A 13,079-nucleotide genomic window follows, 5' to 3' on the forward strand; every position below is an offset into this window, starting at 1 on the left:
TGGGCCAGTTCTTTAGTGTGACGCAAATGACGCATGAATTACCTTCACGGTCGCAGGTAATGGAAAGTGTTTAGTTGTGAAAGCTCTCGTCTCTATGTAGGTTTGTCTGGCTGCTGGTGATGATAGGCAACCTCACCTCACAGTCTATTCGTAACAGTGTACGTCTTTCTGTGTCCCTCGATTTTGTATACTATGTTACGAAAAACCGAACCACAAGGCGGCGCTTCACCCAAAATGTCACCTAAAATGTGTGTAGCTTATCTAAAATTAATATTCAAATACTGCATTCCAGTGGCGATTTTAGACCCTTTTTAGGAGTGCTAAATTTCATCTCAGCACCCCTAAAAAAATATATATATATATTATTGATTATTATCATTTATGCTGGTAGTTCATGAAGAAAGGGACATCCTTAGTTTTTTCATCATTCATTCAATATTTTTATATAATATTACATAAATGTAGTAATTGTTATCGAGTGAAATTAGGGATTTATATTACCAAGGGGGTTTAGCACTTTTGCCAGGCACTGTATTCATGTCACATTCTCATTGGGGGCTGAGCACCCCTAAAGGTCTGATCCTAAAATTGTCCCTGCTGCATTCATATCCACAATAACAATTATACAAATATACAATATATTAATGAACAATATTTACAAATTGCTCTCTGCTTTAAAGCTAAATTCTGAGGTGCTTTGCGAGCACCCGTTTGTGGCATTTTAAAGGGACGGATCTTCAGTATTTTCAGTATGGAATTACGCCGTGACCTTTATCAATCGCCTGTCAATCAAAATGTGACATCCTTAGTTACTGCGCTGACAAATGACTTCCATTGTTTCAGAAGTTGGCGGTAAGTATCTACTTAAAGATGTTCAGATTTATTTTATTTTATTGTAAATGCAGCATTTCAGGCAGAAAATGTGTGATAATTATGTAATAGTTAAGCAAGTAAACTCAAGGTAACCATGGGGATGCTCCAAAGTTGTAGCTTAATTTTGTGAAAGTGCATGGTAATAAATGCATGTTAGCCATTAGCAACGTTAGTAAGCTAGCGTGGTCAGAGCATTCATGAAGGAATTCAGTTATTTAATTTAAATTAAAATACTAATAATATATATTTATGATTCCCCTGTCCTTCCCCTGTGTGCACCTTCCCCTCATATATCTGTACGTTTTGCTCCTTCCCAATATCCTCCCCTGTCTTTGATAAGCTTGGGTTCGTCCCTTTGCTTTTCCCGGGATGCAAGTCCAAAATGTCCTGTGGCTGGTCTGAGGTGGTGTGTCCTCAGGAATATATGGATGTGAATGGGACAGCCATCAAAACCATAAAGGACATTTTTGACAGTGCTTTGACAAGTAGGTGACAGACCCAGTGTCGATATATGTGTGTAGACATATTGTAGACAGCTGTGTTAAGCATGGTCATGTAAACATGTCGACATGTAGTAGACAGACATGTAAGACATACTTCGGGTTGGCAATGTAATAATTGTAATTTCCCCTCATAACTTTATCAGGTTCAGGATAAGATCAATTGTAGAGAGTCCCTAAAGCCATAACATTATGACCACCTGTCTAATAATGTGTAGGACCCCCTTTGTCTCCTCCTTGTCAGAACAGCCCTGACCCTTCGACTCCACTAGACCTCTGAATATGTGCTACATTTACATTTATTCATTTAGCAGACGCTTTTATCCAAGGCGACTTCCAAGAGAGAGCTTTATAAAGTGCATTGGTCACTGAGAGCTTCTTAACCAATCTGGGAAACCCGGCCAATAACAACAAGATAGCCCCAAAAACAATGCGGGTAGCCAAAACATGAAGCACATATTGTGAACAACTCAAAATAAGTGCCAAAGGGAAGAACCATAAGAGCATGCAGTTCAACAAGTTACAATTAAACAACATGAATCGCTTTAAGTGCAAGTGTACCTGTAGAAAAGCAAACAACTGTAAAATATATTTCACAGCAAGTTCAACAATTTAAATCTGTTGCCACGAACCATTAAGAGCAACAAGTCTCTAAGCAAGAGTCCTTGAGGAAACCAACATTGGGTCCAGCAAACCATTCCTAAGTACCGTTGTACTCCCGGAACAAGTGTGCTGTGGTATCTGGCACCAAGACATTAGCAGCAGATCCTTTAAGTCCTGTAAGTTGTGAGGTGGGGCCTCCATGGATCAGACTTGTTTGTCCAGCACTTCCAACAGCTGCTCGATTGTATTGAGATCTGTGGAATTTGAAGACATGAAACTTTTTAACAACATTAAACTTTCACTTTCATATAGGATAGTGGGAGTCAGGTGGCTGAGCGGTTAGGCTATCGGGTTAGTAATCTGAAGGTTGCCAGTTGGATCCCCGGCCGCGCCAAATGATGTTGTGTCCTTGGGCAAGGCACTTCACCCTACTTGCCTCGGGGGGAATGTCCCTGTACTTACTGTAAGTTGCTCTGGATAAGAGCGTCTGCTAAATGACTAATGAATATCCCACCCATTGACAGGTGTCATGATAATGACATGATCATCTGTGTTTTTCACTTCACCTGTCAGTGAATGTTATGGCTGATCAGTGTACACGTACTAGGATTTTGTTCTTAGGAAGTGGACACTTAAAACAACAATGTACATAACTCATAATTATCATACACTAATTTGCATTTACATGTATTTTTCTTCAGTTTTCTAAAGAAACAATGATATTGCAGAAGCTGGGGACATCTGCCCCCCCACTCCTGCAGAAGCTGACGACATCTGCCCCCCCCCCCACTCCTGCAGAAGCTGACGACATCTGCCCCCCCCCCCCCACTCCTGCAGAAGCTGACGACATCTGCCCCCCCACTCCTGCAGAAGCTGACAACATCTGCCCCCCCCCCACTCCTGCAGAAGCTGACAACATCTGCCCCACCCCCCACTCCTGCAGAAGCTGACGACATCTGCCCCCCACTCCTGCAGAAGCTGACGACATCAGCAGAAAATACTTTCATGCATTCTTGCTAAACACAGATCGACAGTCATTCATATGACATTTGTAGTCTATCAGCAGCAGTCAAATTATGTAATGTTCATTTTGTGTACGGACATACCACTCTCAGCCCAATCCTGAACATCGGTCACCCACTGCAGGATTGTGGAGTTGTCGACTGACAGCTCTGTCGTTAAGGCCTCCAGGCTGTCTTTTTGTTGTTGCAGACTTTGCTTGGTCTAAATAAGGAAAGAAAAACCCAAATGCTTATGCACTTTACGACGTACGACTAAAACAAAGGCTGAATGAGATGGTTGATCTACCACAAGATATATATTTATATATATTGCTTTATTGCATTGAGAACATTCCAGGGTGCCTTCAGGAATCGTCTGCTGAGGTAGAAGCTCATGTTCTGGACCTTGGCTTGGTTCCATCCCATGCACAAGAGTGTGATCATGTCAGTGCGTGTTGCAAAGGAACATGGGTCAGTGCAAGGGCATGCTCTAGAATGCATGTTGATGTGAAAGAAGTCAATATGCTTACCAGCTTTTGACATATATTTAGTGGAAATGGCGATCCTGGAGAGGAAGGCGTTGGCCTGCTCCACTTCTTCTCCCAGGGTGCAGGCAGCATTCTCCTGGAACCCCCCCACCCCATTTGATCTATTGGGCCAGAAGACTTTTCATATAATATCCAGTACATGTACAGATTATGTGAGACCAACATTAGGCTGTTGTTAAGGTTTGCTTATGTTGATTTGGATATCTACATAAATTGTGCATGCGTGGAAAACGTAGTTCTAAGAAGCCAAGACCAGATCATGTAATTGCGTGGCTACGAAGCTAAAATTAAATAAGTGGATATTTAGTTAGCAACTAATGGTTAGACCTGAGCTTCCGGGCAACGTTTCAGCTAGACCAGCTAATTAGCACTGATGGCACGGGACAGTGCAATATTATTGCTCAAAAATTAACCGAATGTTGCTAGTCTAGCTTGCCAACCAATAAACTGGTGAACACGAGTACTTGTAGACTGTCTTTTTCTTCGGCAACCTTTTAGTTATTTTGAGTGTGCACTAACATGGTACTCTCCCCTTTGAGGTAAATGTAAAAAGGCAGTACAGTATTTTATCGCTCAACAATGCACACCCCGGAACTCCATCTCAACCAATCAGAATGCTTGATTTCATCTACCCGTATTATAATAAAGGAATAAGGTATTCGAGGCAATTACTTTATCGTCAATAAAGAACGTGTTAAAGGCGCGGAAGGCCAGCAAACCCTGGAGCACGTACTTTATTCACGATAAAGTACTGCCTCGAGTACCTTATTGCTTAAGTATTATAATTGAAAGCTCGCAGAGGTAAAGAAACGTTGTTTTGGGGGGGGGAAACTCCGCAGAGTTGTTTGATATGTTGCCTTTGAGATGTAGTGACGTCACCAGTTTTAACAAATCTGCTTTCAAAGGCGTTTGTAGACCTGTCGAAGAAAAAACATTTGCAGTTTGCTGTTTAGTCTTCTGTGTTTCCTTAGTTACTGATTCTTCTGCTGTGGGTTTGTTTTCTCTAGGGGAAACCGTACGAGATGGGGGTACTTACAAGATTCATGGATATCCTGCTTATCCTGTTTCACTGAGCCATGTGTATGTCATGATGACGAGCCAATCCTCTCAGTTTCCAGAAAGTGCCCACTCCCAGTTAACAAACAGCCTAGCCTATAGTATAATGACAATTCAATTGAGTTAATAATTCACACTTAAAGTGTAACAGTACACTGAAATGACAGCTAATTTTTTTAATTCTAAATGAACGAATTCTGTTTTTGTAGCTTTTCCCCTCCAGTCAGTCTTTTACACACATACATTGTTTTAAGTTCCTTCTAAACTGTAAGCCTTACTCTTCCCTAAACAAAGTTCTCTCTTCTACTGATGTTTACACACCCCAAACAAATTTCATGACTTGAAAATAGTGAAATATGGTTGTGCGTTGTGACATGGGAGGCCGTGTTTGTCCATAATAGTTCAATTCAGTCTTTTCACTTCAGTCGTCCTCATCTCAACCTTTCAAGACACAGAAGAAACCGATTTTTTCTTCCAGGTATGTGTTTTATTTTTTTAATTATTATTTATTAAAAAAACGTTTTTCCGTATTCCATTCAATGGAAAATATTTTGGATTTTGATCATAGTATACTGAAATGACAAAGAGAGAAATAACTGTACAGCTAAGACTGCTTTATATACAGTATATTTTAGTAGATGTATGCTTTATATTGTTTCATTTAGTATGTCCTTAGTATACCTTTATTTCCAGGTTTCAGGTTAATCTGGCATTTTTAACAAGTAAACTTTCCAGCTACATTGCAATTGTTGGTCCAGTTCTTCTCGACAGTTTTCTAGTTTAATTCATAAATGCTAAGTGAGCTAATCATTCTCATAAACAAAGTATGTAACGCTTACAAATTAATCTAGCAAACTATCAAAGTGTTAATGTATTTGTAAACTTTATATATATTCTATGCAATGGAAAAGTCCACTAGTGTACATGGTAGGTAAGTAAGTAAAGCAAAGACAAAACAGCTGCGTTCGAGAATACAATACAGGAAGGAAATAAAATGAGGCAGGTGCATGTCTTGTTTTAAACAAAAAAAAGCTTTCGAGATGTCTGTGCAGACAATGTGTTGTAACAAATCAGATGATAAATAGTGATATAAATTACTATTTTAACTTTAGGAATTTGGTGTCCCCCCCCCCCCCCCCCCCCCCAAAAAAAAAAAATATATATATAAACTGATGTGTTTTGACATGATTAACCCATCGGTGTCCACGTTGCAGCCATGGCAATGCATCCGGTATCCGTGGTGACCCATCAGCCTGGGACGTTCCTGGCTGCAGCAGGCATGAAGACTGAGATGTGGACCAGCGGCATCTGTGACTGCTGTGAAGACATGCAGACCTGTTAGTGCCAAATAAAACCAAACTATACCTTTAACTGTGTTGTACGAGAGGTCTTTCAAAGTGTATTCATATTTGACATGTTTTCCCTCCCCCCAAAAAAATTCAAATGTGTGTTTGTGCGTGTGTTTTTTATGTGTTGGACTTCTGGCTTGCTTTTGTGCATGCATTTGTCTATGCAAATGTGTGTGTGTGTTCCTGACTGGACCCATGCTTCCTGCAGGTTGTCTAGGGTTCTGGTGTCCGTGCTGCCTGGCGTGTCAGGTGACCTCAGGCCTCGGGGAGAGTCACTGTCTCCCCCTGCTGGACTGGATCAGTGGTGGAATGATCCCTCCTATATCTCTGGCCCTCAGGAGCACCTTGAGGGAGAGGTACCATTTACAGGTACAGAACACTATACTGTTACACCTTATCCCACTTTTTCTACATGTAGGGTTAAGAAACAAGCTTATGATGATGATGATTATTATTATGATGTCAGCCAAGCCATAAAATGAACGAAACACCACATCATCATTATTTTGAGGATATTAATGACTCATCACTTCTTTCAACCTTCTCTCCACGCTTCATGCAGGGCAGTTTGGCTAATGACTGCTGCATGGTCACCTGCTGCTCCAGCTGCAGCTGGTGTCAGATGGCCCGTGAGCTGAAGGCTCGGGGCAACACCACCATCCAGATCAATATGGACCCCTCCCAGCCACCGTACACCCCTCACCTCTCCAGTTAAAAGTGACATGGACCCAATAGATGGTTGACCCAAATGGTTATTTTAAAACACAGATGTTGAGAGAATATTAATGCATGTATGGGTTTAATATAGGATTCTTCCCTTTATCCCCTCTCTCTGACTCATCCTGGGAGTTTTTCCACGTGTGCTTTGAGGATCTTAGGTTGACAAAGATCCAGTTTTACGGGCGTATGTGAAGCCCTCTTTGACTTTGCTTGGAAAAAGTGCTCAACAATTAAAATGTGATTTTATTAGTCATTGATTCATTCTCGTTTGCTAGTTCCTTTGTGGATTTTTGACATATAATCCACATTATGTGGGTTGTATTGGTAATATAAACAATACCAAGCCCTGTAGTTTGAGTTTGATATAACCTCACATATATACTATTATACTCTCACATATATACCATTTTACACACACATATACCATTATACTTTCACATATATAACATTATACTTTTGCACATAAACGACTTGGTCTCACATACACCATAACCTCACATATACAGTATACCATAGTATAAAAAAGCTCAAAACGTTTAAATTCGCAAATATTATTGTGCACAAGTATTTTAGTATTGTTAATATTTAAATTAATTACATCATTTCAGAAACTGAGAATTCAGTACTACTTCCTTTTCAATCGAATTTTCTACTGTTTCAATAAAACTTTCACATAGACAAGTATTCTATCTTACAGATCCTGTTATTCTATTACATTTAAAGAGTAATTATGGTTCTTACATATAACTATTATTATTCACATAGACTAGTAATCTTACTAACATATATTATCATTGTGTTTCACACAAACTATTTGTCTCTCTTACATATATTGTCATACTTTAGTACAAGAGGGTATTTTTGTGTGTGTAAGAGAGAAAAGCAATCTGTGTAAGAGCGTATGATATTAAATGAAGGACATTTTGACTGTGCATGTAAGAGAGTATGCCAGTTCATGTGCAAGAGTATAATGGTATATGAGAGTATAATGGTACATGTGTGAGAGTATAATGGTATATATGTGAGAGTATAACGGTATATATATGAGAGTATAATGGTATATTTGTGAGAGTATAATGGTATATATGTGAGGTCATGGCGTGTATGTGAGACCAAGTATGAATTATGGCCCATACGGCCTCACATATGTGACTCTGACATTGCTTACACTGCAATGAAGTCAAGAATAATGTGTTTGCTCAACTCTGTCTCCTTGCTGGATGGGGTCAGTGGGGGAATAATCCCTCCTGTATCTCTCTCAGTAACACCTTGCAGATGTCTACAAACCTCAGTCAACACAACACACTCATAATGAACACCAGGATGCCAATAGAACTCCAATGTCCTGTATTCCAATGACTCACTAGTAGTTTCCCTCCACACCTTGTCCAGGGGAGCACTGTCCATGACCGTGGTTCCAGACCCTGTGTAGGTCGCTTTACATGCCCTGAACACCTCGGAGGCCAATCGTACTGAGAGAATATGTTACTATCTTTGTCATCTGACACTATCAGACTCTGACTGCAATAACCAATTTCTGTGAATGGGTGAAGACCATTAGACCAGACAAAAACTGGACCAAGGCGTTTAACATTAATGAGTTCAATTGAAGATCTTTCCAAAAATCTCTACCCTAGAGACCGGCAGATTCGGCCAGCCCTGCACCAGCACCTGCTTCCTCACTCTAACCACAAAGGAAGGTGAAGGAACTAAAATCATTGTGATTAAAACACGCCTGAGACATGACAAGCTAAGCGAAAAACACAGGAAGCATAATAACCCACAACCACAGAATGGTACATTCATAGTGCTGCTGCAAGCCGATTGGATGTTTTAGTGGGGACAGGAAAGAAAGGTCCTGATCTCGGAGGGTTCTTGAGAATGTGAGAAGATAATCTTCATCACACCCAGAGCCGTACAGCCCTTGTGACGAGACCTACTGAAGAAAGGGTAAGAATGATAAGAACTCATATAAGATGACAAAACAATCTAGGAATCTGGGAACAGTAATTCATAAAAACAACTGTTGTTTAGTGTGAAGGGTGCATCTCTGCCACCTCTTTTACTTTCTTAGGAACTTTTTGATTTAGAATTAAGTACAACTAAACCCTCAAACTAAAAGTGATCTAGGACCAGTCCATCTAGAAGAGATAATCAGTTTACATCAGTTTAGAATGTGATTGGAACGGGCATTCACAGCATGGCATATCTTCCTCTCTTCCTCTTCCGCCTTTTCCAACCACATAGTTCTGAAGAAAACCTCAAACTTCTTCTGAGTGATAAATAACCTGAAACCTATGTTTATATAAAGATCTTGAGTACCTGATCTTATTTGAACGACTCATAAATAAGGTTATTGAGAGTAGGACAGATGTATCCCGAGATCGATCCTTTGTGGGATAAAAGATTAATTAAAAGGGAAAAGGTTAACTCAAGGAGCATTGCCGTTGTATTCACTTGTTGAATAGCATAGGTTTCTATTCACTACTCACCCTTTCAGGATGTAACTTTCGTTGTTTAAGAATTGTGGAAGTCGTTTTGCATAGACAGGTTTGAATCAGTCAGTTTTTGTACAGTTGTCCCAGCTGGGCCATTCTATAAAAAGAGGACATTTTGGATTTGTACACAATTTTAGAAAAAGGTATGGTGCCATATCATGATGTTGAAATCTATCAATTAGGAGCTACCATCCATTAACATGTTTTGAATTGTATGTGAATTCTGTTACAGTCACTTAACTATTGTTTGAACACTGTACATAAACTGCCCCATGTTACACTGAGATATTTACTAGCTTGGTAACTATCATTTTCAAGAGGTGATGGAAATTGCCTGGAAGAACAATGAAGGGTTGTGGGCCAGGTTACCATGAAAGCATGCTGGCGCATACTGCATTATGCAATTACACTGTTTATGGATATTTGGATTTCAGTTTAGGTTTTTACATTTTCTTGAATGAACTCATTGTTGTCCACAGTGAAACCATGGCGATGTCAGTTGTGACCACTCAGCCTGGAATGGCTCTGCTTGCACCAGGTGTGAAGACTGAGATGTGGACCAGCGGAATCTGTGATTGCTTTGAAGACATGCAGACCTGTTAGTGCCAACAAAACAAAACTTTATTTTTTTTTCTTCTTTCATTTACGTGTTCAAAAATACATTCACATGGGTTCTTGACTGCAGGTGTGAATGAACATATAAATGTGTGTGTGTGTCTGTTCCTGACCGCCCATGTGCTTCCTGCAGGTTGTCTAGGGTTCTGGTGTCCGTGCTGCCTGGCGTGTCAGGTGACCTCAGGCTTTGGAGAGAGTCACTGTCTCCCCCTGCTGGACTGTATCAGTGGTGGAATGATCTCTCCCACAACTCTGGCCCTCAGGAGCAGCTTGAGGGAGAGGTACCGCATACAGGTACAGAACAACCTACTAACATTTCGACCTTTACACGTGTACTGATACTTCTTAACTTTGCAACACATAGTGACGTAACTGCCATTAAGATGGAATTATTCTTGAAACAAAATATCATTTTCATCTTCAGACCCTGTGTCCATTACAATGGACGTCACATGACAGCTTGTTTTTTTTAAACTTTTTGTGACATTTTTCACCACATGATATCTCAAGTTCATTTAATTGGAGGTTTAATAACCAATCAGACGGCAGTATAGCTCTGCTGGTTGTTATGTGGAAAAAAATCCACCACACAAGAGAGACATGGCAGGACTTAAACCCACACGCCGAAGTAAAGAATAATTATAAATAGTTTATTTCTAAATTTATAAACATCTTTGCCAACATTTCATATATTTTGAATATTGAAAGATGTAATGTATCATTTTTTTTATTTTATTTTTATGACTCATCACGTTTCCAAACCAGGGCAGTATTGCTGACGACTGCTGCATGATCTTCTGGTGCTCCAGCTGCAGCTGGTGTCAGATGGCCCGCGAGCTCAAGGCTCGTCGCACTGCAGTCCAGCAGACCACCACCACCACCACCTTCTTGCACCATGCCAGTCCAGGTGTAATGTACCCCCCTCAGCAACCCTACGGCATGCAAGCTACACCTGGCGCTGAACAGTGCGTGCCTTTGCTGGCATGACATGCTCCAAGCTATGAGGAAAGGGGAAGGTTCTAGTCAGTCAGTGGAGTTCTCCAGTAGTTTCATATTTGTAGTGTATTTGTAGTGAACCCAAACAAAACTTTCCTTTCAAATGATGCTACACTGTAGGCCTATGCTACGCTATGACGAACTGTAAACACAAATTGAAATAAAAGCTTTCTTGACATTAAAGCCTACAGCGAATCTGGATAAAACTGTTACTGATCTCTTGAATGAACGACAATGATAACTGTGTCGGAGATTTTGTCGGCGCATCCGCCAGCTTTAACCACACGCTCCTCTCCTCCGTCCACTGACCCTACACACCATCCTCTGCTCCTTCACCCATGACATCTCATGTAGGTTCTTTATCCACCCAATGGTTATGAAGAAAACCTCAAACTTCCTCTGACTGATACACAACCGGATGTTATTTGAACAACACGTAAAGGTTATCCAGAGTAGGATCGATCCCGAGATCGATCCTTCGAGGGATTATAGATTTCAAGTAAAAAGACTCATCAAGAAAGCACAACAGAGGATGTACTTCCTTCGGCAGCTGAAGAAATTCAACCTGCCAACGACAATGATGGTACACTTCTACTCAGCCATCATTGAGTCCATCCTCACCTCTTCTATCACCGTCTGGTACGCTGCTGCCACTACAAAGGACAAGAGCAGGCTGCAGCGTATTATCCGCACTGCTGAGAAGGTGATCGGCTGCAATCTGCCTTCCCTCGAGGACCTGCACACCTCGAGGACCCTGAGGCGAGCGAGGAAGATTGTGGCCGACTCATCCCACCCTGGACACTCCCTGTTTCAGTCACTCCCCTCCGGCAGAAGACTGTGGTCCATCAGGACCAATACTTCCCTTCCACTTTTGGCCTCTTCAACAAGGCCAAGGGTCCACACTGACTCTAATGACTAGGCTACTTCAAACACATTACATTACACAATTGTATCTTGCACATTTGTATTTTTTATAATATTTGTATTTTTTGTATTTTTATAATGTAAGTGGTAACTTACATTTAATTTATGACAACTTAGATTTATTTTATTGTAGATTTTATTTAATTCTAATTCCACTTAGTACTGCTGGTTTATGTACCCTGTGTGCCCTTAGTATAGATATTCCACATTTTTTAATCTTAGGTTCCTATATGTTTATTGTATGCATCTTCCTGCCAAAGTAAATTCCTTGTCTGTGCAAACTTTCATGGCGAATAAATCCCATTCTGATTCTGATCTGATTCTGACTAACTCAAGGAGCATTGCCGTTGTATTAACTTGTTGAATAGCATAGTTTCTCTTCACTATACTCAGAGAATTATCCTTCTAGGACGAAACGTGTCGACTTTCATAAAAAGGTTGGTATCGGTAAGTTTTTGTACAGTTGTCCCAGCTGGGCCATTCCATAAAAAGAGGACATTTTGGATTCGTACACGATTCTCGAAAAAGGTATGGTGCCATCACGATATTGAAATATCTCAATTAAGAGCTAGCATCCATTTATGTTGGTATTTAATGTGAATTCTGTTACAGACACTTACCTACTTGTTTGAACACAGTGTAGGCTAGATAAACTTCCCCATGTTACACTGACTGAGATAAGTACTAGTTTAGCTATTACCATATTCAAGAAGACGCGATGGAAATTACCTGGAAGAACGACGGGTTGTGGGCCAGGTTACCAAAAAAGCGTACTGGCACGCATACAGCACTTGCCTCGGCGATTACACTGTTTATGGATATTTGTTTTTCAGTCTGTTTTTTTACTTTGACTTGAATGAACTCATTGGTGTCCACAGTGCAGCCATGGCGATGTCAGTTGTGACCACGCAGCCTGGAATGGCTCTGCACCTTGCACCAGGCGTGAAGACTGACATGTGGACCAGCGGAATGTACGACTGCTTTGAAGACATGCAGACCTGTTAGTGCCAACAAAACAAATCATAATTGTTTCTTCTTCTTTCAATTACGTGTTCAAAACACGTTCACATGGGTGCTTGACTGAGGGTGTTTGTGTATGCAAAATGTGCATACACACTAGTGCAAAGTGCATAGTGCATAGTGCATACACTATACTCCCTGCAGGTTGTCTAGGGCTCTGGTGTCCGTGCTTCCTGCGGTGTCAAGTGACCTCAGGCCTTGGGGAGAGTCACTGTCTCCTCATGCTGGACTGTATCATTGGTGGATTAATCTCTCCTATATCTCTGGCCTTCAGGAGCACCTTGAGGGAAAGGTACCGCATACAGGTACAGAACAACCTAGTAACTACTACTTCAGCCTTTACATGTACTTCTTAACTTTGCAACACATACTGAAA

At 40.8% G+C, this 13,079-nt stretch overlaps 2 protein-coding genes and 1 long non-coding RNA gene across 3 annotated transcripts; 2 read left to right on the top strand and 1 right to left on the bottom strand.

The window, feature by feature from the left end:
• Nucleotides 1-2,083: 2,083 nt before the first annotated feature.
• Nucleotides 2,084-4,056, bottom strand: LOC124487061. The gene is made up of 3 exons (XR_006958325.1): nucleotides 3,508-4,056; nucleotides 3,083-3,200; nucleotides 2,084-2,230 (listed from the first exon to the last, which is right to left on the bottom strand). It is a non-coding gene; the product is annotated as an uncharacterized LOC124487061 (long non-coding RNA).
• A 135-nt stretch (nucleotides 4,057-4,191) lies between these two features.
• Nucleotides 4,192-6,907, top strand: LOC124487060 (cornifelin homolog B-like). Its single transcript, XM_047049077.1, has 5 exons — nucleotides 4,192-4,326; nucleotides 4,533-5,059; nucleotides 5,796-5,918; nucleotides 6,139-6,299; nucleotides 6,493-6,907. The coding sequence occupies exons 3-5, from the start codon at nucleotides 5,798-5,800 to the stop codon at nucleotides 6,643-6,645; spliced, it is 435 nt and encodes a 144-aa protein (XP_046905033.1). The 5' UTR covers nucleotides 4,192-4,326; nucleotides 4,533-5,059; nucleotides 5,796-5,797; the 3' UTR covers nucleotides 6,646-6,907.
• A 1,543-nt stretch (nucleotides 6,908-8,450) lies between these two features.
• Nucleotides 8,451-10,947, top strand: LOC124487015 (cornifelin homolog B-like). Its single transcript, XM_047048999.1, has 4 exons — nucleotides 8,451-8,600; nucleotides 9,628-9,746; nucleotides 9,897-10,057; nucleotides 10,529-10,947. The coding sequence occupies exons 2-4, from the start codon at nucleotides 9,635-9,637 to the stop codon at nucleotides 10,748-10,750; spliced, it is 495 nt and encodes a 164-aa protein (XP_046904955.1). The 5' UTR covers nucleotides 8,451-8,600; nucleotides 9,628-9,634; the 3' UTR covers nucleotides 10,751-10,947.
• The last annotated feature ends 2,132 nt before the right edge of the window (nucleotides 10,948-13,079 follow it).

The sequence above is a fragment of the Hypomesus transpacificus genome, chromosome 25 (assembly GCF_021917145.1).
Source record: "Hypomesus transpacificus isolate Combined female chromosome 25, fHypTra1, whole genome shotgun sequence".
NCBI lineage: Eukaryota > Metazoa > Chordata > Actinopteri > Osmeriformes > Osmeridae > Hypomesus > Hypomesus transpacificus.